The sequence below is a fragment of the Mobula hypostoma genome, chromosome 14 (assembly GCF_963921235.1).
Source record: "Mobula hypostoma chromosome 14, sMobHyp1.1, whole genome shotgun sequence".
In the NCBI taxonomy this organism is placed as follows: domain Eukaryota; kingdom Metazoa; phylum Chordata; class Chondrichthyes; order Myliobatiformes; family Myliobatidae; genus Mobula; species Mobula hypostoma.
Genome location: NC_086110.1, coordinates 78,801,103 through 78,828,356, shown reverse-complemented (window position 1 = coordinate 78,828,356; position 27,254 = coordinate 78,801,103). Strand labels below are relative to the sequence as shown.

Genomic DNA, 27,254 nt, shown 5'->3' with positions numbered 1-27,254 from the left:
TTGGATAGACAGGGACTTATTAGGGAGAGTCAACATGGCTTTGTGCATGGTTGGTCATGTTTGACCAATCTATTGGAGTTTTTCGAGGAGGTTACCAGGAAAGTGGATGAAGGGAAGGCAGTGGATATTGTCTACATGGATTTCAGTAAGGCCTTTGACAAGGTCCCGCATGGGAGGTTAGTTAGGAAAATTCAGTCACTAGGTATACATAGAGAGGTGGTAAATTGGATTAGACATTGGCTCAATGGAAGAAGCCAAAGAGTGGTGGTAGAGAATTGCTTCTCTGAGTGGAGGCCTGTGACTAGTGGTGTGCCACAGGGATCAGTGCTGGGTCCATTGTTATTTGTCATCTATATCAATGATCTGGATGATAATGTGGTAAATTGGATCAGCAAATTTGCTGATGATACAAAAATTGGAGGTGTAGTAGACAGTGAGGAAGGTTTTCAGAGCCTGCAGAGGGACTTGGACCAGCTGGAAAAATGGGCTGAAAAATGGCAGATGGAGATTAATACAGACGAGTGTGAGGTATTGCACGTTGGAAGGACAAACCAAGGTAGAACATACAGGGTTAATGGTAAGGCACTGAGGAGTGCAGTAGAACAGAGGGATCTGGGAATACAGATACAAAATTCCCTAAAAGTGGCGTCACAAGTAGATAGGGTTGTAAAGAGAGCTTTTGGTACATTGGCTTTTATTAATCAAAGTATTGAGTATAAGAGCTGGAATGTTATGATGAGGTTGTATAAGGCATTGGTGAGGCCGAATCTGGAGTACTGTGTTCAGTTTTGGTCACCAAATTACAGGAAGGATATAAATAAGGTTGAAAGAGTGCAGAGAAGGTTTACAAGGATGTTGCCAGGACTTGAGAAACTCAGTTACAGAGAAAGGTTGAATAGGTTAGGACTTTTTCCCTGGAGCGTAGAAGAATGAGGGGAGATTTGATAGAGGTATATAAAATTATGATGGGTGCATGCAAGCAGGCTTTTTCCACTGAGGCAAGGGGAGAAAAAAGCCAGAGGACATGGGTTAAGGGTGAGGGGGGAAAAGTTTAAAGGGAACATTAGGGGGGGCTTCTTCACACAGAGAGTGGTGGGAGTATGGAATGAGCTGCCAGATGAGGTGGTAAATGCGGGTTCTTTTGTAACATTTAAGAATAAATTGGACAGCTACATGGATGGGAGGCGTATGGAGGGATATGGTCCGTGTGCAGGTCAGTGGGACTAGGCAGAAAATGGTTCGGCACAGCCAAGAAGGGCCAAAAGGCCTGTTTCTGTGCTGTAGTTTTTCTATGGTTTCTATGGTTTCTGGCTTGGTTCCAGAAGACTAGGAAGTAGCACATGTCACTCCACTCTTTAAAAAAGGAGAGAGGGAGCAGAAAGGAAATTATAGATGTGTTAGCCTGACCTCAGTGGTTGGGAAGATGTTGGAGTCAATTGTTAAGGATGAGGTTCTGGAGTACTTGATGACACAGGACAAGATAGGACAAAGTCAGCATGGTGGGAAGCCTTCAAAGGGGAAATTTTGAGAGTGCAGAATTTGTATGTTCCTGTCAGGATTAAAGGCAAAGTGAATAGGAATAAGGAACCTTGGTTCTCAAGAGATATTGCAACTCTGATAAAGAAGAAGGGGGAGTTGTATGACATGTATAGGAAACAGGGAGTAAATAAGGTGCTTGAGGAGTATAAGAAGTGCAAGAAAATACTTAAGAGAGAAATCAGGAGGGCAAAAAGAAGACATGAGTTTGCCTTGGAGGTCAAAGTGAAGGATAATCCAAAGAGCTTTTACAGGTATATTAAGAGCAAAAGGATTGTAAGGAATAAAATTGGTCCTCTTGAAGATCAGAGTGGTCGGCTATGTGCGGAACCAAAGGAAATGGGGAGATCTTAGATAGGTTTTTTGCGTCTGTATTTACTAAGGAAACTGGCATGAAGTCTATGGAATTAAGGGAAACAAGTAGTGAGATCATGGAAACTGTACAGATCGAAAAAGAGGAGGTCCTTGCTGTCTTGAGGAAAATTAAAGTGGATAAATCCCCGGGACGTGACAGGGTGTTCCTTCGGACCTTAAAGGAGACTAGTGTTGAAATTGCAGGGACCCTGGCAGAAATATTTAAAATGTTGCTGTCTACGGGTGAGGTGCCGGAGGATTGGAGAGTGGCTCATGTTGTTCCGTTGTTTAAAAAAGGATCAAAAAGTAATCCGGGAAATTATAGGCCAGTAAGTTTAACGTCGGTAGTAGGTAAGTTATTGGAGGGAGTACTAAGAGACAGAATCTACAAGCATTTGGATAGACAAGGACTTATTAGGGAAAGTCAACATGGCTTTGTGCGTGGTAGGTCACGTTTGACCAATCTATTGGAGTTTTTCGAGGAGGATACCAGGAAAGTGGATGAAGGGAAGGCAGTGGATATTATCTACATGGACTTCAGTAAGGCCTTTGACAAGCTCCCGCATGGGAGGTTAGTTAGGAAAATTCAGTCACTAGGTATACATGGAGAGGTGGTAAATTGGATTAGACATTGGCTCAATGGAAGAAGCCAAAGAGTGGTAGTAGAGAATTGATTCTCCGAGTGGAGGCCTGTGACTAGTGGTGTGCCACAGGGATCAGTGCTGGGTCCATTGTTATTTGTCATCTATATCAATGATCAGGATGATAATGTGGTAAATTGGATCAGCAAATTTGCTGATGATACAAAGATTGGAGGTGTAGTGGACAGTGAGGAAGGTTTTCAAAGCTTGCAGAGGGACTTGGACCAGCTGGAAAAATGGGCTGGAAAATGGCAGATGGAGTTTAATACTGACAAGTGTGAGGTATTGCACGTTGGAAGGACAAACCAAGGTAGAACATACAGGGTTAATGGTAAGGCACTGAGGAGTGCAGTAGAACAGAGGGATCTGGGAATACAGATACAAAATTCCCAAAAAGTGGCGTCACAGGTAGATAGGGCCATAAAGAGAGCTTTTGGTACATTGGCCTTTATTGATCAAAGTATTGAGTATAAGAGCTGGAATGTTATGATGAGGTTGTATAAGGCATTGGTGAGGCTGAACCTGGAGTACTGTGTTCAGTTTTGGTCACCAAATTACAGGAAGGATATAAATGAGGTTGAAAGAGTGCAGAGAAGGTTTACAAGGATGTTGCCAGGACTTGAGAAACTCAGTTACAGAGAAAGGTTGAATAGGTTAGGACTTTATTCCCTGGAGCGTAGAATGAGGGGAGATTTGATAGAGGTATATAAAATTATGATGGGTATAGATAGAGTGAATACAAGCAGGCTTTTTCCACTGAGGCAAGGGGAGAAAAAAAACCAGAGGACATGGGTTAAGGGTGAGGGGGGAAAAATTTAAAGGGAACATTGGGGAGGGTGTCTTCACACAGAGAGTGGTGGGAGTATGGAATGAGCTGCCAGACGAGGTGGTAAATGTGGGTTCTTTTTTAACATTTAAGAATAAATTGACAAATACATGGATGGGAGGTATATGGAGGGATATGGTCCGTGTGCAGGTCAGTGGGACTAGGCAGAAAATGGTTCGGCACAGCCAAGAAGGGCCAAAAGGCCTGTTTCTGTGCTGTAGTTTCTATGGTTTCCTTAAGGGAATCTTGCCTGATAAACCTGTTGGAATTCTTGGAGAAGATTACAAGTAGGATAGATAAAGGAGAAGCAGTGGATGTTGGATATTTGGATTTTCAGAAGGCCTTTGACAAATTGCCACAAGTTAAGAGCCCTTGATATTACAGGAAATTTACTGGCCTGGTCAGGGCATTGGCTGATTGGTAGGAGGCAGCGAGTGGGAAAAGAAGAATCCTTTTCTGGTTGGCTGCAAATGACTAGTGGTGTTCAACAGGAGTCGGTGTTGGGCCCACTGCTTTTTATGTTGTAATCAATGATTTAGATGATGGAATAGATGGCTTTTTTGCCAAGTTTGCAGATGATACGAAGATAGTGACAGGTACTGTTGAGGAAACAGGTACGCTGCAGAAGGACTTAGACAGATTAGGAGAATGGACAAGAAAGTGGCAAATGAAATTCAATGGTGGAAAATGCATGGTCATGTACGTTGGCAGAAGAAATAAATGTACAGATTATTTTCTAAATGGGGAAAAAAATCCAAAAATCTGAGATGCAAAGGGACTTAGGAGTTCTGGGCAGAACACCCTAAAGGTTAACTTGCAGGTTGAGACGGTGGTGAGGAAGGCAAATGCAATGTTAGCATTCATTTCAAGAGGTCTAGAATACAAGAGCAGGGATGTAATGATGAGGCTTTATAAACACTGGTGAGGCCTCACCTTGAGTATTATGAACAATTTTGGGCTCCTCATCTCCAAATGGCCTAATTCTGCTCCTATGTCTTATGGTCTTCTGAAAATCGAAGTACACAACATCAACTGATTCTACTTTGTCTAACCAGCTTGTTATTTCTTCAAAGAATTCCAACAGATTTGTCAGGCAAGACTTTCCTTTGAGGAAATCATACTGATTATGGTCTATCTTATCACGTGCCTCCAAGTACCCTGAAACACCTCTTTAACAATTGACTCCAACATCTTCCCAACCACTGAGGTTGGACTAACTAGTCTATAATTTCCTTTCCTCGGCCTCTCTCCTTTCTTGAAGAGTGGAGGGACATTTGCAATTATCCAGTCTTCCAGAACCATTCCAGAATCTAGTCATTTTTGAAAGATCATTACTAATGCCATTTCTTTCTGAACCTTGGGGCATATGCCATGTGATCCAGGTGACTTATCTACCTTCAGACCTTTCAGTTTCCCAAGAACCTTCTCCCTAGTTATGGTAACTTCATGGCTCCTGACACCTGGAACTTCCACCATACTGCTAGTGTCTTCCACGGTGAAGACTGATGCAAAGTACTTACTCAGGTCATCCTCCACTTCCTCGTCCCCCCATTACTACATCTCCAGCATCAGTTTCCAGCAGTCTGATATCTACTCTCGCCTCCCTTTTATAATTTATGTACTTAAAGAAACTTCATTCATGTCATCACTGAATTGTTCCCACAACTTACGGACTCACTTTCAAGGACTCATTATCTCATGTTCTTGATATTTATTGTTTATTTATTTTTTTTTCTATTTGCGCAGATTGTGGTCCTTTGTGTTGGGTACAGTTTTTCATTCATTCTATGTGTTCCTGGAAGATACTGTGAATATCCACAAGAAAACAAATCCCAGGATTGTATGTGGTAACACATATGGACCTAGATAACACATTTACTTTGAACTTTAAAATAAAACAATGTCTCCCCATGACCGTGTGGCCTTCCTCCGGGTGCTCCAGTTTCCTCCCACAGTCCAAAGACCTCCCGGTTGGTCACTGTAAAGCTAGGATAACTCGGGAGATTACTGGGCGACGTAGTTTAAAGGGCTTGAAGGGCGTATTCCGCACTGTCTCAACGTAATATATAAACTTTGAACAGTGGGGAGACACTGATGGACCACATCACTGCCAAGGGGTAGGCACGGGTCAGACATGCTGTTGGGGACCGGGTCAGCACAGCAAGATCCCATCCTGGGGACCAGATACACACATGTAATGGCGAGACTCATGGGCGGGGCCATTCAGGCAATGGAGGGACACGCGTGCCACAGCAGCGAAAGCACAGGGCAGGTGGTGTGGTGCTGAAGGGAGCACATGTGATGGTGGGATGTGCAAACAATGTCAGGGCACACACGGGATGGGTGAGGTGGTACTGAGGGGTTCCATGCAATGTCAGGACACACACAGGGTGGGTGAGGTGGTACTGAGGGGTTCCATGTGATAGTGAAGCAGACACGGGGTGGGTGAGGTGGTACTGAGGGGTTCCATGCAATGTCAGGACACACGCGGGGTGGGTGAGGTGGTACTGAGGGGTTCCATGTGATAGTGAAGCAGACACGGGGTGGGTGAGGTGGTACTGAGGGGTTCCATGCAATGTCAGGACACACGCGGGGTGGGTGAGGTGGTGCTGAGGGCCAGTACCTGATGGTGATGATATCTCCATAGTTACCCTGGATGTACCAGCTGCAATTAATGGCGGGGGGGTAGCTGGTGGGCCAGGAGGGGCTGGAGATGACTCCGCGCTCTTCTTTGCGAGGCTCGAGTTTCCCGTGACAGGCAGCTGGAGATGGAGGCAAAGAGACTGGGATCAAACTCCGACATCCGCACACCCCCATCTGCACCATGCTCAGCCTCCACCCTCTGGCCTACAGACCCACCCTACCACCTGCTCTGCACAGACCACGGACCTGATCAGGCCTCTCTTCCTGCAGGTTGCACATCATTGACGTAGTAAGGAAGGTAGCATTCATTTTGAAAGGACAAGAACATAAAAGCAAGGACGTAATGCTGAGGCTTTATAAGGCATTGGTCAGACCACACGGAGTATTGTGAGCAGTTTTAGGCCCCTTATCTGAGAGAAGACGTTCTGGCATTGGAGAGGGTTCAGAGCAGTGTTACAAGAATGATTCTTGGAATGAAAGAGTTAACATACGAGGAGAATTTAATGGCTTAGGACCTTTACTCACTGGAGTTTAGAAGATTGAGGAGGATCTCATTTAAACCTATCGAATATTGAAAGGCCTAGGTAGAGTGGACACAGAGGATGTTTCCTTTAGTGGCTGAATTTAGGATCAGAGGGCACAGCCTTACAATAGAGGGACATCCATTCAGAAAGGAGATAAGGAGAAATTTCTTTAGCCAGAGGGTGGTGAATCTGTGGAATTCATTGCTACAGATGGCTGTGGATGTCAAGTCATTGGGTATATTTAAGGTGGAGGTTGATAGCTTGATCAATGTAGGTGTCAAAGGTTATGGGGAGAAGGCAGGAGAGTGGGGCTGAGAGGGACAATAAATTTACAATGGTGGAATGGCAGAGCAGACTCGATGGGCCACATGGCCTAATTCTTTCTTATGTCTTATAAGACCATAAAGCAGATTTAGGCCATTTGGCTTTTAATACACTGTGTTGTTGGACAGCAGACGGCTGGAGGCTCCTCTGACCCAATGATTGGAAAAGAACCATGCCTTTGCTCAGGAACAGATGGACTTCTGCAAGCCAGCATTTGAATGAGTCCAGAACCGGTTTTCATTGCAGACTAAATCCATGCAACATCTTTCCCAGGCCGACTGCATCAAGAACACAGCAGGTGCTTTAGTCAAACTCTCCTAGCTGTCACACAGCAGGCTCGGCTGAGAACGTAAAAAAACAGTACAGCACAGTACAGGACCTTCAGCCCACGATACTGTGCCGACCTTTTAACCTATTCCAAGATCAATCTAACACTTCCCTCCTACATAGCCCTCCATTCCCCTTTCACCCATATGAGAAGATGTGTTCCTGTGAATCTAGCAGAACACAAGCTGTACCGTGGCAAGCACGAGGGCTCTACGACGGTCAAAACTGTACCATGCATCACTGGCACCAGCCTACCCACCATCAAGGTGGTGGAAAAGGGCCAGTAACATCATGAAAGATCTCACCCACCCTGCTCAAGGACTGTTTATCCTATCCCCATCAGCATCCATGCCAGGACCACCAGATTCAAAGAGTTACTTCCTCAAGCAGTCAGACTGTATGTCATCCAATTAGGATGGTGGATCTGGGACAGGCTTTGTGAGGGGCACTAAGGTTGGTCTTGGGTTTTTTGTTTGACGGGAGATGGAGAGAGAAGACACTGGAGAGAACCGGTCGTAGGATTTGACCTGGTGGAGGACCGTGATTTGAAGAAGTCAGGTCTCGAGATCAACCGAGGATCGGTCAATATGAATTTTGGGAAGAGTTGAGCTCCAACATGTGCACACTTAACTTTAAATTATAATGGGACGTCTTTGTTTTTTTTCTTTCTTTTCCTTACTAAACCATTAGTTAAGATTCATAAATATAATTCCTTTAATGTGGATCAGTGTGCTGTCTGTCATTTCTCAGCTCTGAGTTGTAACAGGGTTGCAAATTACACAGCATCCACACAGACCGGGCTTTGGGGTGGGAGAGCCGTCTCAATCTCACTGGTTTGGCGGGACCGGAGTGTGTCTTCCCTGGACTTACACAGCCAAGGAAACCAGTGGGGTTTCAGTGACTATCACCCAGTAGCACTCACATCTACAGCGATGAACTGCTATAACAGAATGAACTGCTGACTCAGCAAGGACCCGGACCCACTGTAATTTGCCTATCACAATAGGTCTACAGCAGACACAATCTCAATGGCTCTTCACATGGCCTTAGATCACCTGGACAATACAAATACCTATGCCAGGATGTTGTTTGTTGACTATAGCTCAGTGTTTAACATCATTATTCCAACAGCTCTATCGATAAGCTACAGAACCTGGGCTTCTGTACCTCCCTCTGCAACTGGATCCTCGACCTCCTAACCAGAAGATCACAATCTGTGCTGACTGGTGATAACATCTCCTCCTCGCTGACGATCAATACTGATACACCTCAGGGGTGTGTGCTTCACCCACTGCTCTACTCTCTATATTCCCATGACTGTAAGGCTAGGCATAGCTCAAATATCATCTATACATTTGCTGACGATACCACCATTGTTGGTGGAAACCCAGATGCAGATGAGAGGGCGTACAGGAGTGAGACATAGCACTGGTGGAGAGGTGTCACAGCAACAACTTGGCACTCAACGTCAGTAAGACGAAAGAGCTGAATGGGGGCTTCAGGAAGGGTAAGACGAAGGAACACATACCAATCCTCATAGAGGGATCAGAAGTTTTCAAGTTCCTAGGTGTCAAGATCTCTGAGGATTTAATCCGGTCCCAACATATTGATTCAGCTATAAAGAAGGCAAGACAGCGACCAAATTTCATTTAGGATTTTGAAGAGATTTGGTTTATCAACTCAACCTCTCAAAAACTTCTATAGATGTATCACGGAGAGCTTTCTGACAGGTTGCTTCACTCTCTGGTACAGGGGGACTACTGCACAGGATTGAAAGAAGCTACAGAAAGTTGTAAAATGAGTCAGCTCCATCTTGAGTACTAGTACCCAAGACAACTTCAAGGAGCAGTCCCTCAGAAAGGTGATGTCCATTATTAAAAACCCCCATCACCCAGGGCTTACCCTCTTCTCACTATTACTGTCAGGAGAAAGGTACAGAAGCCTGAAGGCACACATTCAGCAATTCAGGAACAGCTTCTTCCCCTCTGCCATACAATTCCTAAATGGATATTGAACCCATGAAAACTACCTCACTTTTTAAAAAGCATACATTATTTCTGTTTCTGCACTATTTTTAGTCTATTCAATATACATATATAGTAACTGTAAATGATTTACTTATTTACTTTTTTCTCTATATTATCATGTGTTGCACTGTACTGCAGCTGCTAAGTTAACAAATTAGACACGGACTCAATAATTCTGGACAGGATGTGTATATGGATATAAATCTATATATACACACACATCCTCTTATTATATAGATTCTTTCACATGTACTGCTGCCACAAAACAACAAATTTCATGACATATGCCAGTGATATGAAACCTGTTTCAGATGTCGTCATTCTTATACTCAGGGCACCATGACAAAAGCTTTCTTCACTACCCTAACCACGATGGGATGGGGGTGTGGGGAGGGTGGCAGCTACTGCAAAGCTTTATTGTGCCAGAAACCCAGTTTCAATTCCCGCCTCTGACTGTATGGAGTCTGTACATTCTCCCTGTCACCAGGTGGGTTTCCTCCCACAGTCCAAAGACTTACAGATTAGGGTTAGTACATTCTGTGCCTGCTATGTTGGCACTGGAAGCATGGTGACACTTGTAGGATGCCCCCAGCACATATTTAGACTGCGTTGAGGTAAAACAGTGCTTTTCACTGCATTTTTCAATGTACACTTGACAAATAAAGCTCATCTTAAATTTTATCATCTATGACATCACTTTAGGGAGCATTCAGCTGACAAAGTGCTCAGGTCTGCAATCCCAGCTTTAGCTCCCCTACTCCCCCATCCACCCCCATGTTTTACAGCAGATTTTATGTTGCTTGGGGTCGTTACCACCAGACTGGGACAGGAGAACACACGGCAACACTGGACCCGGTCTGCACATTACCAAAGAGCCACATGTTAGAACAAAGGGGAATGAAGTCTCACCCATTCCGGAACATTCTGCTCCTCCCAGGAAGAATAAACCAGCTGAAAAGTAAAGGAGAGAAATTGTGAAAGTGAAGAGTGTATTACTTATTCAGATCAGATCCAAAGCAATGAAAGCAAGATGGCCTAGTGAATTATTCACCTTTACACGGAGACAGAGAAAGGTATTTCAGGCCCAGTAACCGTCCTTTTCAGAGAGAGACCCCACACCCAGTAACCCTCCTCTTCAGAGAGAGACCCCAGACCTAGTAACCCTCCTCTTCAGAGAGAGACCCCACACCCAGTAACCCCACTCTTCACAGAGATCTCACACCCAGTAACCCTCCTCTTCAGAGAGACCCCAGACCCAGTAACCCTCCTCTTCAGAGAGAGACCCCACACCCAGTAACCCCACTCTTCAGAGATCCCACACCCAGTAACCCTCCTCTTCAGAGAGACCCCAGACCGTAACCCCCCTCTCCAGAGAGAGACCCCACACCAGTAACCCTCCTCTTCAGAGAGAGACCCCACACCCAGTAACCCTCCTCTTCAGAAAGAGACCCCACACCCAGTAACCCTCCTCTTCAGAGAGAGACCCCACACCCAGTAACCCCACTCTTCACAGAGACCCCAGACCCAGTAACCCTCCTCTCCAGAGAGAGACCTCACCCAGTAACCCTCCTCTTCAGACCCAGTAACCCTCCTCTTCAGAGAGAGACCCCAGACCCAGTAACCCTCCTCTTCAGAGAGACCCCACACCCAGTAACCCCACTCTTCAGAGATCTCACACCCAGTAACTCTCCTCTTCAGAGAGACCCCAGACCCAGTAACCCTCCTCTTCAGAGAGAGATCCCACACCCAGTAACCCTCCTCTCCAGAGAGAGACCCCAGACCCAGAAACCCTCCTCTTCAGAGAGACCCCAGACCCAGTAACCCTCCTCTCCAGAGAGAGACCTCACCCAGTAACCCTCCTCTTCAGACCCAGTAACCCTCCTCTTCAGAGACCCCAGACCCAGTAACCCTCCTCTTCAGAGAGAGACCCCACACCCAGTAACCCCACTCTTCAGAGATCCCACACCCAGTAACCCTCTTCAGAGAGACCCCAGACCCAGTAACCCCCCTCTCCAGAGAGAGACCCCACACCAGTAACCCTCCTCTTCAGAGAGAGACCCCACACCCAGTAACCCCACTCTTCACAGAGACAGCCCACACCCAGTAACCCCACTCTTCACAGAGGTCTCACACCCAGTAACTCTCCTCTTCAGAGAGACCCCAGACCCAGTAACCCTCCCCTTCAGAGAGAGATCCCACACCCAGTAACCCTCCTCTCCAGAGAGAGACCCCAGACCCAGTAACCCTCCTCTTCAGAGAGAGACCCCACACCCAGTAACCCCACTCTTCACAGAGACAGCCCACACCCAGTACCCCCACTCTTCACAGAGATCTCACACCCAGTAACTCTCCTCTTCAGAGAGACCCCAGACCCAGTAACCCTCCTCTTCAGAGAGAGATCCCACACCCAGTAACCCTCCTCTCCAGAGAGAGACCCCAGACCCAGAAACCCTCCTCTTCAGAGAGACCCCAGACCCAGTAACCCTCCTCTCCAGAGAGAGACCTCACCCAGTAACCCTCCTCTTCAGACCCAGTAACCCTCCTCTTCAGAGAGAGATCCCACACCCAGTAACCCTCCTCTCCAGAGAGAGACCCCACACCTAGTAACCCCACTCTTCAGAGATCCCAGACCCAGTAACCCTCCTCTTCAGAGAGACCCCAGACCCAGCAACCCTCCTCTCCAGAGAGAGACCCCACACCCAGTAACCCTCCTCTCCAGAGAGAGATCCCAGACCCAGTAACCCTTCTCTTCAGAAAGACCCCAGACCCAGCAACCCTCCTCTCCAGAGAGACCCCAGACCCAGAAACCTTTCTTTTCAGAGATATTTCAAACCCAAAAATCTCCTCCTCTGATGCAGCAAGATCCAGGCCCCTATCCTCCCCCATGATGCATAGGAAATTGAGAAACAAAAACAACACACTCTCAGCTTATGCACAAACGAGACAAATGGCCCACTTGCATCTTTACAGCATATTATATCACCTCTGAAAATATTACCTTAGACCAGCTGTACAGGCCAGTTCACTGAGTATATTTAAGATGGAAATTGATAGTTCTTGAATCAGATCGACAAAGGTTATGGGGAGAAGGTAAGAGAGTGGGGTTGAGAGGGATAATAAATCAGCTATGATTTATTTATCAGCACAGCAAGCTCGATGGGCTGACTGGTCTAACTTTGCTCTTAAGTCTTATGGATATCTCAGCACATCCAGTGTGGTCACCCTTTCATTCCTCAGAGGCCAATCAACCATATCACTGTTGTGTTGACAAGCACCCAATTCACCACTCTGCGACCACAGTCCATAGTTCACAGGCTGACAAACTTCATCTCACCATCATGCCCTCTGCTCTGATCCAGCACACTCACCACATATTAATCCTTCTGGTTTTTATTCCAATGCAATCATTAGTTGTTGAGAATTCTGAAGCATTTCTTTAAATGCTTGCCACTGTATATATTGCCCAATCTTGTAGCTTGACATAGAAAGCTGTATTCCATCTGACGGCTCGGAGCCATTCCACCCTTCAGTATAATTACAGCTGATCCTCAGTTCTGCTCTGGCGATGGTTCATGTGTCCACAAACCTTCCTAAATAAATTTATTACTCTGGCCTCCACAGCCTTCTGGAGAAGAGGGTGAAACAGATTTATCGGTTGGGGTGGAAGAGCAAAGATCCCAAGCCCCCTCCCTAACTGTCTCAGTCCCAGTCCCCACCTGCCACAAACCCCTACCTGAGTGAGGCACAGTCTGTAAGAACATAAGACACGCGAGCAGAATTAGGCCATTCAGCTCATCAAGCCTGCTCCACCGTTCCATCATGGCTGATCCTGGATCCCACTAAACCTCATACACCTGTCTTCTCACCATATCCTTTGATGCCCTGACCGATCAGGAAGCTATTAACTTCTGCCTTAAATATACCCAGACTTGGCCTCCACCGCAGTCTGTGGCACAGTATTCCACAGATTTACTACTCTCTGGATAAAAAATTCCTCCCTATCTCTGTACTATAAGGTTGCTCCTCATTTTGGGGCTGTACCCTCCAGTTCTAGATACTCCCACCACAGGAAACATCCTCTCCACATCCACCCTATCTAGTCCTTTTAATATTTGGTAGGTTTCAGTTCAGTTCAGTTTTCGTTTATTGTCATTTAGAAATGCATGCATTAAAAAATGATACAACGTTCCTCCAGAATGATATCACAAGAAAACACAGGACAAACCAAGACTAAAACTGACAAAACCACATAATTATAACATATAGTTACAGCAGTGCAAAGTAATACCATAATTTGATAAAGAGCAGACCATGGGCACGGTAAAAAAAAGTCTCTCAGTCCCGATAGACTCATCATCCCACGCAGGCGGCAGAAGGGAGAAACTCTCCCTGCCACGAACCTCCAAGCACTGCCAACTAGCCGATGCAGCACCATTGGAAGCACCCAACCACAGCGGACTCTGAGTCTGTCAGAAAACTTCGAGCCTCCGACCAGCCCCTCCGACACAGCCTCTCCCAGCACCATCCTCTACCGAGCACTTCGACCCCGCCCCAGCCGCCAAGCAACAGGCAAAGTCGAGGACTCGGGGCCTTCTCCTCCGGAGATTCTGGACCACACGGTAGCAGCAGCAGCGAAGCAGGCATTTCAGAAGTTTCACCAGATGTTCCTCCGTGCTCTCACGTCCATCTCCATCAAATCAGGATTGCGCACGACACCCTACTTGAGAAATAACAGACATCACCACCGGAGTGGCTGCTGCGAGCTGCGTCGCGCTGCCATCTTCCCACCACTCAGAGGTCCCCCACATTCTTCTAAATTCCAGCGAGTACAGGCCCAAAGCTGAGATATGGGGGCCAAAACTGTTAACAATTCTCCAAGTGTGGCCTGACTAGTGTCTTATAAAGGCTCAGAATTATCTCCTTGCTTTTATATTCTATTCCCCTTGAAATAAATGCCAACATTGCCTTTGCCTTCTTTACCACAGACCCAACCTATAAATTAACCTTCTGGGAGACTTGCACTAGTCTGTACCTCTGATGTTTGAACCTTCTCCCCATTTAGATAATACTCTGCACTATTGTTCCTTTTACTAAAATGCATTATCGTACATTTCCCAACACTGTATTTATTTGCCACTTTTTACTCGTTTTTCCAATTTGTCTAAGTCCTACAGCAATTGCATTGCTTCCTCAGCAATACCTACCCCTCCACCTATCTTCGTATCATCTGTAAACTTGGCAACAAAGCCATCGATTCCATTATCTAGATCATTGACAAACAATGTGAAAAGTAGCAATCCCAATACTGACCCCTGAGGATCACTGGCAGCCAACCAGAAAAGGCTCCCTTTATTCCCACTCACTGTCTCCTGCCTGTCAACCATTCCTCTATTCAAGCCAGTATCTTTCCTGTAACACCACAGGACTTTATCTTGTTAAGCAGCCTTGTGTGTGGCACCTTATCAAACACCTTCTGAAAATCCAAGTAAATGACATCCACTGCCTCTCCATTGTCCACCCTGCTTCCGACTTCCTTAAAGAACTCTAACAGATTTGTCAGGCAAGATTTGCCCTCACAGAAAACATGCGGATTTTGACTTATTTTATCATTAGTCTCCAAGTACCCCAAAACCTCATCCTTAATAATAGACATCAACACTTTCCCAACCACTGAGGTTCAGCTAACTGGCCTATAGTTTCTTTTCTTTTGCCTTCCACCCTTCTTAAAGAGTGGAGTGACATTTGCAATCTTCCAGTCCTCTGGGACTATGCCAGAATCAAGTGATTCTTGAAAGATCATGACCAACGCATCTGTTATCTCTTCAGCAACCTCTCTCTGGACTCTGGGATGTAGTCCATCTGGTCCAGGTGATTTATCCGCCTTAAGACCTTTGAATTTGCCTGGCCCTTTTTCCTTTGTAATAACAATGGCACTCACTCCTGCTCCCTGACTCTCATCGACCTCTGACACACTGCTAGTGTCTTCCACAGTGAAGACTGATTAAGTTCATCTGTAATTTATTTGTCCCCCAATACTACCTCACCAGCATTATTTTCTAGTGGTCCAATATCAACTCTCACCTCCCTTCTATTCTTTACATAACTGAAAAAAAATATTTGGTATCTTGCTTTATAGTTTGTCCTCATATTTATTTTTTTCCCTTCTTATAGCTGTTTAGTTGCCTTTTGTTGGATTTTAAAAGCTTCCCAATCATCCAACTTCCCACTCACTTTTGCTAAATTATGAGCCCTTTCCTTGGCTTTTATGCAGTCCTTAACTTCCCTTGTCAGCCATGCTTACCTAGCCCACCATTTGAGAGCTACTACTTCTGTATGACTCTATCCTGCGCTTTGTGAACTATTCCCAGAAACTTCAGCCACTTCTACTTGTCCTTCCTTGCGTTCATGTTACATCCATCTTCCTCAGCTCTATCATACTGGTTCCCATCTCCCTGTTGTATTAGTTTAAACCACTCCCAAAAGTTCTAGTAAACCTGCCCACAAGAATATTGGTCCCCCTCGGATTCAAGTACAACCTATCCCTTCTGTACAGGTCCCACTTGCCCCAGAAGAGGTCCCAATTATCCAGAAATCTGACTCCCTGTCCCCTGCTCCAATTCTTCACCCACCTCATTCTATTCCTATCCTCACTGTCGCGTGGCACAGGCAGCAACCACAAGATTACTGCTCTTGAGGTCCTGCTTCTCAGCTTCCTTCCTAATTCCCTGTATTTCGCTTTCAGGACCTCCTCCCTTTTTCTTCCTATGTCGTTGGTACCAATATGCACCACGACTTCTGGCTGCTCACCCTCCCATTTCAGGATATTGTGGATGCGTTCAGAAACCTTGTGGACCCTGGCACCTGGGAGGCAAACTACCATCTGTGTTTCCTTTTTCTGTCCACAGAATCTCCTATCTGTCCCCCTGACTATAAAGTCCCTATTATTGCTGAAAAATCTTCAGTTCTGAGCCGCAGGGCACACTCAGTGCCAGAGGCATGGCCGCTGTTGCTTCCCCCAGAAGGTAACCACCCCGCCACCCAACAGTACTCAAAATGGAGTACTTATTGTTGAGGGGGATGGCCACAAGGGTGCTCTCCAATATATCTGACATTCTCCCTTCTCTCTCCTGATAGTCATTCAACTGTAGCCATCGGGGTGACTACCTCCCTGTAGATCCTGTTGATCACTGCTTCACTTTCCCTAACAAGCCGAAGGTCATCGAGCTGCAGCTCCAGTTCCCTAACTGGGTCTCTAAAGAGCTGCATCTCCATGCACCTGGTGCAGATGTAGCCAACGGGGAGGCTGGGAGTCTGGAAACCCCACATCTGACATCCAGAAAAGAACCCTGGCTCTGTAGACATATTCCTTATTCTCTCACGTGTTAAATAAGAAATAAGGTCACTGTAACCCTGAGCACAGCCCAAATCTTTCAGGTTCAACTCCCAACCTGAGCAAATACCCAGACTTCCCACCTGCCGGAGCGGGACATCCTGGGTAGTAATTTCTGGATTGCTGTCTGTACCACGCACCAGTGAGAGTAGAAGCAGGATGATTTGGCAGATAAATGCTTGGCTGAGAAGCTGGTGCTGGGGGCAGGGCTTCATGTTCTTGGATCACTGAAATCTCTTCTGGCAAAGGTATGACCTGTTGAAAAGTGACAGGTTGCACCTGAACCAGAAGGGGACCAATATTCTCACAGGAAGATTTATTAGAGCTGTTGGGGAGGGTTTATACTAATTTGGAAGCGGGGGGGGGAACCGGAGTGAAGGGATTCAGCAAGGGCAGGCAGGTGATGGGACTTAGTTGCAGCCAACAGGCTGAGTATCAAATCATTAGGGATTTAGAATCAGAAAGGATAGCAAATATGGTACTCAAGGTGCTGTATCTAAATGTGCGTAGTATAAGAAATAAGGTGGATGATCTCATTGCACTATTAGATTGTTGGGTACAATGTTGTGGCCATCACTGAATCATGGCTGAAGGATGGTTGTAGTTGAGAGCTGAATGTCCAAGGTTACATGTTGTATCGGAGGGATAGGAAGGTAGGCAGAGGGGATGGTGTGACTCTACTGGTAAAGAATGGCATCAAATCAGTAGAAAGATGTGACATAGGATTGGAAGATGTTGAATCCTTGTGGGTTGAGTTAAGAAACTGTAAGGATAAAAGGACCACGATGGGATGTGGACCACAGGTTACAACAGGAAGTAGAAAAGGTGAGTCAAAGGGCAATGTTATGGTAGTCATGGGAGCTTTTAACATGCATGTCGATTGGGAAAATCAGGTTGGTAATGGATCTCAAGACAGTGAGTTTGTTGAATGCCTAAGAGATGGTTTTTTTAGAGCAGTTTGTTATTGACCCTACTAGGGGATCAGCTATACTGGAAGGATGTTATGTAATAAACCAGAAGTGATTAGGGAGCTTAAGGTAAAAGAACCCTTAGGAACCAGTGATCACAATATGATTGCGTTCAACTTGAAATTTGATAGGGAGAAAGTAAAGACTGAGGTAGCAGTATTTCAGTGGAGTAAGGGAAATTACAGTGGTATGAGAGAGGAGTTGGCCAAAGTAAATTGGAAGGAGCTGCAGGGATGTGAGCAGAGCAGCAATGGCTTGAGTTTCTGTGAAAAATGAGGAAGATGCAAGACATGTGTATTCTGAAAATGAAGAAGTATTCAAATGGTAAATTAGTACAACTATGGCTGTCAAGGGACGTCAAAGCTATTGTAAAAGCAAAAGAAAGGGCATACAAGAAAGCAAAAATTGGTGGGAAGATAGAGGATTGGGAAGTTTTTAAAAACCTGCAGAGCACAACTAAAAAAATCATTAGAAGGGAAAAGATGAAATATGAAAGCAAGTTAGTAAATAATATCAAAGTGGATTAAAAGTTTTTTCAAGTATGTTAAAAACAAAAGAGAAATGAGAGTGGATATAGGACTGCTAAAAAATGAAGCAGGAGAAATAATAACTGGGGACAAGGAGATGGCTGATGAACTAAATGAGTATTTTGCATCAGTCTTCACTGTGGAAGACACTAGCAGTATGCCTGATGGTGTAGTGTGTGAAGGAAGAGAAGTTACTATACAAAAGAGAAGGTGCTCAAAAAGCTGAAAGACCTAAAGGAACATAAGTCACCCAGACCAGATGAACTGCATCATAGGGTTCTGAAAGAGGTAGCATTAGAGATTGTGGTGGCATCAGAAAATGATCTTTTAAAAATCACTAGACTCTAGCATGGTGCCAGAAAACTGCAAATGTCACTCCACTCTTTAAGAAAAGAGGAAGGCAGCAAAAAGGAAATTATAGATGCGTTAGCCTGACCTCAGTGGTTGGGAAGATGTTGGAGTCAATTGTTAAGGATGAGGTGATGGAGTACTTGGTGACATAGGACAAGATAGTACTAAGGCAGCATGGTTCCCTTAAGGGAAAATCTTGCCTGACGAAACTGTAGGAATTCCTTGAGGAGATTACAGTAGAATAGATGAAGGGGATGCAGTGGATGTTGTATATTAAGACTTCAGACGGCCTTTGACAGGGTGCCACAGCGAGGCTGCTTATCAAATTAAGAGCCCATGGTATTACAGGAAAGTTACTAACATGGTTAGAGCATTGGCTGATTGGTAGGAGGCAGCAAGTGGGAATAAAAGGATCCTTTTCTGGTTGGCTGCCAGTGACTAGTGGTGTTCTACAGGGTCGGTGTTGGGACCACTTCTTTTTATGCTGTATATAAATGATTTAGATGATGGAGTACATGGCTTTGTTGCCAAGTTTGCAGATAAGATAGAGGGGCAGGTAGAGTTGAGGAAACGGGTAGGTTACAGAAGGACTTAGACAGATTAGGAGAATAGGCAAGAAAGTGGCAAATGAAATGCAATGCTGGAAAATGCATGGCCGTGCACTTTGGTAATAGAAGAAATAAATGTGCAGACTATTTTCTAAACGGGGAGAAAATCCAGGAATCTGAGATGCAGAGGGACTTGGGAGTCCTTGTGCAGAACACCCTCAAGGTTAACTTGCAGGCTGAATCAGTGGTGAGGAAGACAAGAGGTCTAGAATATAAGAGCAAGGATGTGATGCTGAGGATTTATAAAGCACCAGTGAGGCCTCACCTTATTGTGATCAGGTTTGGGCCCCTCATCTTAGAAAAGATGTGCTGGCATTGGAGAGGGTCCAGAGGAGGTTCACAAGGATGATTCCAGGAATGAAAGGGTTATTATACGAGGAACATTTGATGCCTCTGGGTCTGTACTCGCTGGAATTCAGAAGGATGAGGGGGGGATCTCACTGAAACCTTTTGAATGTCAAAAGGCCTAGACAGAGTAGATGTGGAAAGGATGTTTCCCATGGTGGGGGAGTCTAGGACAAGAGGGCACAGCCTCAGGATAGAGGGGTGCCCTTTCAAAACAGAGATGTGGAGAAATTTCTTTAGCCAAAGGGTGGTGAATTTGTGGAATTTGTTGCCACATGCAGCTGTGGAGGCCAGGTCGTTGTGTGTATTTAAGGCAGAGATTAATTGGTTCTTGATTGGACATAGCATCAAAGGTTACGGGGAGAAGGCCGGGAACTGGGGTTGAGCTGGAGTGAAAAAACAGGATCAGCCATGACTGAATGGCTAAGTAGACTCAATGGACTAGATGGCCTAATTCTGCTCCTATGTCTTACGGTCTTATGGTGAAACCATTCAGGTTTACCACCTGATCTGGGCAAACATCCCAAAACCCCCTTCCTACCTGCCTCTGACACATCAATTTAACCCTGAGCACAACCCAAATCCTGAAGGTTCACCACGTGGCCCAAAAGTGAGACCATCTGTTGGACTTCACGAGGTGGACAACTCAGACTCCAGCTCAACAGCTCAACAGCCAGGTTTACTGCAGATGCAAACATCTGCTACAGATATGGCTACTGTGAATCTCTCTACACCCACACATCAGAAGGTTTTCCACCTCATTAAAACTTCCTGTCAAAGGCTCGGACAGATGAATCTGAATCAGGTTTAATATCACTGATAAACATCACGAAATTTGTTGTTTACAGCAGCAGTACAGTGTAATACATAAAAAATTATAAATTGCAATAAGAAATAATATATATTAAAACACTAAATAAGTAGTGCAAAATACAAGCAAAAACAGTGAGGTAAGTGTTGATATATCCATCTAGATGTTACTTAGCTGTTCATTAGCATGGAATATTTAAGTCCAGATCACAGAAAAACCAGCACAGATTTAGTAAAGTTAGCCATGTTCTACTGGGAATCATTTATCAGTGAAGTGATGGGAGTCCAGGGCTATGCTGTTCATATAAAGGTGATGGTAGTCCTGGCTGTCAAACCTCATGTCCCTCATCGCCCCGTGTGACTCCAATAGCACTCAGGCTGAGGAGAGTGCCAGGGGTCAAAAAGTAGGGGGCACAGAAGCAAAGTGATTGCTGAAAGAAAACCAGCTTGGAAACTTTAAATAAAGCACAGAGAGACTGGGGTTCAGTCGGATAGGTTAACTGTAGAATTAAAAGGGAACTGGTAGGGGAAGAATTTACAGGGAGTAGGGGAGAGGAGCTGCTCTGGTATAATGCTAGCACAGTCCATTAGCCAAACACATTGTCACTCGCAGGAAGCACCAGGCAGAATTCTAAGTACTTACAACCTGATGCAGCTACAAACAGCCACAGTGTTGAAGACACGAGCACAGCTTGTCCCTCCAACCCCCACATCAGCATTCAGTACTCTGGTCACAGGCTTCTTGTGAAGACGATGATAAGACATAGGAGGAGAATTAGGCCATTTGGCCCATTGAGTCTGCTCTGCCATTCCATCATGTCTGATTTATTATTCCTCAACCCCATTCTCCTGCCTTCTCCATGTAACCTTTGACACCCTGCCTGACTAATCAAGAACCTATCAATGTCTGCTTTAAATATACCAAAAAGTATGTTTAAATAGGCGCCTGTAGCAATGAATTCTACAGATTCAGAATCAGAATCAGATTTATTATCACCGGCATGTGATGTGAGATTTGTTATCTTAGCAGCAGCAGTTCAATGCAATACATAATCTAGCAGAGGGAGAAAAAAATAATAATAATAAAATAAAAACATAATAAATAAACAAGTAAATCAATTAACACACATAAAAGTTGCTGGTGAACGCAGCAGGCCAGGCAGCATCTCTAGAAAGAGGTGCAGTCGATGTTTCAGGCTGAGACCCTTCGCCAGGGCTAACTGAAGGAAGAGTGAGTAAGAGATTTGAAAGTTGGAGGGGGAGGGGGAGATCCAAAATGATAGGAGAAGACAGGAGGGGGAGGGATAGAGCCAAGAGCTGGACAGGTGATTGGCAAAAGGGATACGAGAGGATCATGGGACAGGAGGTCCGGGAAGAAAGACATGGGGGGGGGGGACCCAGAGGATGGGCAAGGGGTATATTCAGAGGGACAGAGGGAGAAAAAGGAGAGTGAGAGAAAGAATGTGTGTATAAAAATAAGTAACAGATGGGGTACGAGGGGGAGGTGGGGCATTAGCAGAGGTTAGAGAAGTCGATGTTCATGCCATCAGGTTGGAGGCTACCCAGGCGGAATATAAGGTGTTGTTCCTCCAACCTGAGTGTGGCTTCATCTTTAGAGTAAAGGAGGCCGTGGACAGACATGTCCGAATGGGAATGGGATGTGGAATTAAAATATGTGGCCACTGGGAGATCCTGCTTTCTCTGGCGGACAGAGCGTAGGTGTTCAGCAAAGCGGTCTCCCAGTCTGCGTCGGGTCTCGCCAATATATAAAAGGCCACATCGGGAGCACCGGACGCAGTATATCACCCCAGCCGACTCACAGGTGAAGTGTTGCCTCACCTGGAAGGATCCACGGCCTCCTCTACTGTAAAGATGAAGCCACACTCAGGTTGGAGGAACAACACCTTATATTCTGCCTGGGTAGCCTCCAACCTGATGGCATGAACATCGACTTCTCTAACTTCCGCTAATGCCCCACCTCCTCCTCGTACCCCATCTGTTACTTATTTTTATACACACATTCTTTCTCTCACTCTCCTTTTTCTCCCTCTGTCTCTCTGAATATACCCCTTGCCCATCCTCTGGGTCCCCCCCCTCCTTGTCTTTCTTCCCGGACCTCCTGTCCTATGATCCTCTCGTATCCCTTTTGCCTATCACCTGTCCAGCTCTTGGCTCCATCCCTCCCCCTCCTGTCTTCTCCTATCATTTGGAATCTCCCCCTCCAACTTTCAAATCCCTTACTCACTCTTCTTTCAGTTAGTCCTGACGAAGGGTCTCGGCCTGAAACGTCGACTGCACCTCTTCCTAGAGATGCTGCCTGGCCTGCTGCGTTCACCAGCAACTTTTATGTGTGTTGCTTGAATTTCCAGCATCTGCAGAATTCCTGTTGTTTGAAGTAAATCAATTACACATATTGAATAAATTATTAAAAATGTGCAAAAGCAGAAATACTGTATATTAAAAAAAAAAGTGAGGTAGTGTCCAAAGCTTCAAAGTCCATTTAGGAATCGATGGCAGGGGGGAAGAAGCTGTCCCTGAACAGCTCCCGGCTAAAGAAATCCCTCAACTCTGTTCTAAATGGACATTCCTCTGTTCTGAGGCTGTGTCCACTGGTCCTAGACTATGGGGAACATCCTCTCCAAATCCACTCTACTTAGGTCTTTAGATCCCCCTCATTCTTCTAAGCTCCAGTGAGTACAAGCCCAAAGCCATCGGTTGGGACGGCATGGTACCACAGTTGGTAGCACAATAGTACCAATGACCAGGGTTCAATTCCCACCACGCCTGTAAGAAGTTTGTATGTTCTCCCTGTGACCACGTAGGTTTCCTCCGGGTGCTCCAGTTTCCTACCAGTCCAAAGACGTACCAGTTGGTAGGTTAATTGGTCATTGTAAATTGTCCCGTGATTAGGCTAGGGTTAAATCAGGGGTTATTGGGTGGTACAGCTAGAAGAGCCAAAAGAGCCTATCCTGTGTTGTATCTCTACAAATAAAAAATAAAATAATTCAAACTCTCCTCCCACATAACCCAATCATTCCTGGAATATTCTCGTGAACCTCCACTGGACCGTCTCCAATGCAGACAACAGACAGCAGACTCAGACCTTCACCTACTCCAACACACTGAGCACATCTTACCCATGCCAAGTAGGTGTGTACCTGACCTCATCCCACTTGCCTGGCTTTGTCTCGGTTCCCTCTGAGCTGGTTCAGATAGTTCCTCACTGTACCAACCTCAATCATTCTCTCTGGTAGCTTGCTCCACACACCTACCGGAGATTCAGAGTCAAAGTACATTTATTATCAAACTATGTATACGGTACACAACCCTGAGATTGATCTTCCTGCAGACAGCCATGCAACAAAGAAAACCACAGAGCCCGTTCAAAGAAAACATCAAACACCCATCGTGCAAAAAAAAACAAATCACACAACAAAAAGTGAGCGAATAACACACAGCATATTAAATATCAAACCACAGAGCCCTTGAAATGGTCTAGGAATGATAACACACAGCATATTAAATATCAAACCACAGAGCCCTTGACATTGTCTAGGAATGATAACACACAGCATATTAAATATCAAACCACAGAGCCCTTGAAATGGTCTAGCAATGAAGTTTAGTTCAATTCAGTTTTGCGCTATCATTTGTTGACTACAGTCCATGCCAAAGCGCCCCGATGAAATCACACCAAGTACCAAAAAAGAGTAACCAGAAGCACATATAACATAAACCGTATAGTCCTCAAAGATGAGTCCACGGCCACAAGCTGCGTTGATGAAATCTTGCAGCACGAGGAAGACTCCTGCACCTTCCTCTGGTAGCAGCGAGAAGGAAAGGGAGACCAAACACAGAACGACTGCGCTGGACACCCACTTGCCTTCCGTTCTCATCCTCCTCGATTTCAACCTTGCTCGATGCTTTAATTGGTGAGGGTTAACAGGGCCGATCATGGGTTTATGTTGCACCATGAGGCTGTAGACTCCACTCTCAACCTTGCCAAATTCCCCAGAGACAGCAAAAGTGCCAGATCACTCATTCAGCCCAAAACTCATCATCAAAATGTAAATTACAGGCTCTAACCACACACAGTTTAGTAATCGAAGTATATTGAAAAGTAGTTTTATCAACTGCCTGCAGGATGTCGCCATTGGTTGCTAGCGCCATCATGTGGATCTCTCTCTGTGTGAACGACTTTCCCCCCTGGGAGAGGAGGTTGAAAGGTTGGCATTGCCACAGACAGCTGTCAAGACCAAGTAATTGAATATACTTAAAGCAAAGGTTGATAGATTCTTGATTAGGAAGGGGATCAAAGGTTATGGGGAGAAGGCAGTAGAATGGGATTGATCTTCATGCCCAGTCCTGTGTCGCCACATCATCATCATCATCACTAATACACCCCTCCTTACTACCAACATAACTCTGGGCCTACATTTGCTGGAGTTCAGAAGAATAAGGGGGGATCTCATTGAAACCTACCAAATATTGAAAGGCCTAGTTAGAGTGGATGAGGAGATGATGTTTCCCATAATGGAAGAGTTTAGGACCAGAGGGCAGAGCCTCAGAATAGAGGGATATTCCTTTCGAACACAGATGAGGAAGAATTTCTTAAGCTAGAGAGTGGTGAATCTGTGGAATTCATTGGCACAGATGGCTGTGGAGGCCAAGTCACTGGGTATATTTAAGACAGATGTTGATTAATCAGGACATGAAAGGCTATGGAGAGAAGGCAGGAGTGGGGATGACAGCAATAATAAAGCAACAATGATGAAATGACAGAGCAGAATGGGTTAAACTGCCCACTGGTTTGTGAGTGGGCAGTGGGGAGTGTGTGCCCAGTGTAGGGGAGAAGAATGCCTAGAACTCTTGCAAGGTGACATCAGACTGGGGAGGGGAGGAGAGAGAAAACACAAAATATTCATCAACCCCTCCTCCACAGAGCGACCAAGGAAATGTCACTGCTGAGTTTTAAGCCTCAGATGTTATACAGTTTTTACTAAATGCTTTTAAAATGCTCCTAGAAATTGGATCTCAATGACAAGGCTTAAGTTTAATTTTTTGTACAAACTACACTTTATTCATAATAGATTAATAGGTACTTATCTAAGCAGCTAGCGGAGCCTGCACTTCCCCAGCCGAGGAGAGTTACTTCCCTCCCCCCTCAAATCCCCTCAGTGACCCAGGGCTATCACCCCACCAGGCAGAGAATCGCCATCCTCAGTAACATTAGAACCATAAGACCATGTCATAGTAGAATGAGGCCATTTGGCCCATCAAGACTGCTCCTCTATTTCATCATGCTGATTTATTATCCCTCTCAAACCCATTCCCTTGCCCTCTTCCTGTAACCTCACTAATCAAAAATCTACCAATCTCTGCTTTAAATATGCCCAATAACTTTACCTCCACAGCCGGCTGTGGCAATTAATTCCATAAATTCACTACCTACTGGGTAAAGAAATTCCTCCTCATCTCATTCTAAATGGACATCCCTCTTAGACTGTCTTCTGGTTCTTGACTCCCCCGTTATAGGAAATATCCTTTCCACATCTACTCTCTCCAGGCCTTTCAATATTTGATGTTTCAAAAAGATCCTCCCTCATTCTTCTAAACTCCAGTGAGAACAGGCCCAGGGCCATCAAATGCTCCTCATACATTAACCCTTTAATTCCCAGACTCATTCTCATGAACATCCCCCAATACCAGCACACCTTTTCTCAGATAAAGCAAAACTGTTCACAATACTCCAAGTGCAGTCTGACCAATGCCTATAAAGCCTCAGTATTATATTCTTATATTCTAACAGAGAAAGTTGAGGAACAATTGATAGCATCAGTGAGCCAGAGTTCATGGGGTTCAACACAGGTTCTGGCCAGTTTGTGTGGGATGTAGATGAGCCTCTGAATGCTGGCATGCAGCACCTGGTATAGACAACACCCTGCTCTGGAAGACTGGTCAGTGTCAGCAGAGCAGAGCAGACAGTGTGCCTCACTGTATGGGTAGCCCTCAAATACACATGGGAAGATTGCAGGTGTATCCCTGGGAGCACACTCCGGAATGAACCTTGGCATCTTCTGCCAGACACCTGGACAAAGGGTGCAGAGGAGATTTACAAGGATGTTGCCTGGATTGGGGAGCATGCCTTATGAGAATAGGTTGCGTGAACTCAGCTTTTTCTCCTTGGAGCGATGGAGGATGAGAGGTGACCTGATAGAGGTGTATAAGATGATGAGAGGCATTGATCGTGTGGATAGTCAGAGGCTTTTTCCCTGGGCTGAAAAGGTTGCCACAAGAGGACACAGGTTTAAGGTGCTGGGGAGTGGTACAGAGATGTCAGGGGTAAGTTTTTTTTTTACTCAGAGAGTGGTGAGTGCATGGAATGGGCTGCCAGCAACAGTGGTGGAGGTGGATACGATAGGGTCTTTCAAGAGACTTTTGGATAGGTACATGGAGCTTAGAAAAATAGAGGGCTATGGGAAAGCCTCGTAACTTCTAAGGTACGGACATGTTCGGCACAACTTTGTGGGCCAAAGGGCCTGTATTGTGTCGTAGGTTTTCTATGTTTCTAATCCTGGAGAAAGACGAGCAATGGCCTCATTCATTCCTGGTGCAGTTACTGAGGACATCAAGTGATCCGACCTTACGTGGAAATCTGGTGGTGAGGTCCCATCCCACCAGCAACTAAGTGAAGCCCTGGGACTTGTTGGAAAACCTATGCCACTCCTGGGAGTGCACATCTCACACAACCTCTCAATGATTCTACACTATGAAGAAAGCTCACCTTTCTAAGGAGACTGAAGAGAGCTGGACTATGCACATCTAAACTCACATCACTTTACAGATGCACAGTAGGGAGCATCCTAACAAGCTACATCACTGCGTGGCATGGAGACTGCATGACAACAGACTGGAAGACTCTACAACGGGTGGTTAAAACTGCTCAACGCATCACCGGCACCAGCCTATCCATATGAAGGGCATTCTACCATCAGCGAGGAGGCTACGTAGCATCCATAACAGGACCAGCAGACTCAAAAACAGGTACTTTCC

The 27,254-nt window shown here is 45.5% G+C and overlaps 1 protein-coding gene across 4 annotated transcripts in view; it reads right to left on the bottom strand.

Moving 5' to 3' along the window:
* lrp3 (low density lipoprotein receptor-related protein 3) overlaps positions 1-27,254 on the bottom strand; it is a 59,068-nt gene that overhangs the window by 21,127 nt on the left and 10,687 nt on the right. Inside the window, exons 1-3 of one of the 4 annotated variants that reach the window (XM_063067288.1) lie at positions 22,447-22,465; positions 10,112-10,153; positions 5,981-6,119 (exon numbers count right to left, since the gene is read on the bottom strand). In XM_063067288.1, coding sequence (XP_062923358.1) covers positions 5,981-6,119; positions 10,112-10,115 — 143 coding nt within the window. In that variant the 5' untranslated portion in view covers positions 10,116-10,153; positions 22,447-22,465. Of the gene's footprint in view, positions 1-5,980; positions 6,120-10,111; positions 10,154-12,570; positions 12,842-22,446; positions 22,466-27,254 lie in introns of those variants that run through there. The other 3 variants (XM_063067287.1, XM_063067284.1, XM_063067285.1) reach the window with 3 other exon arrangements.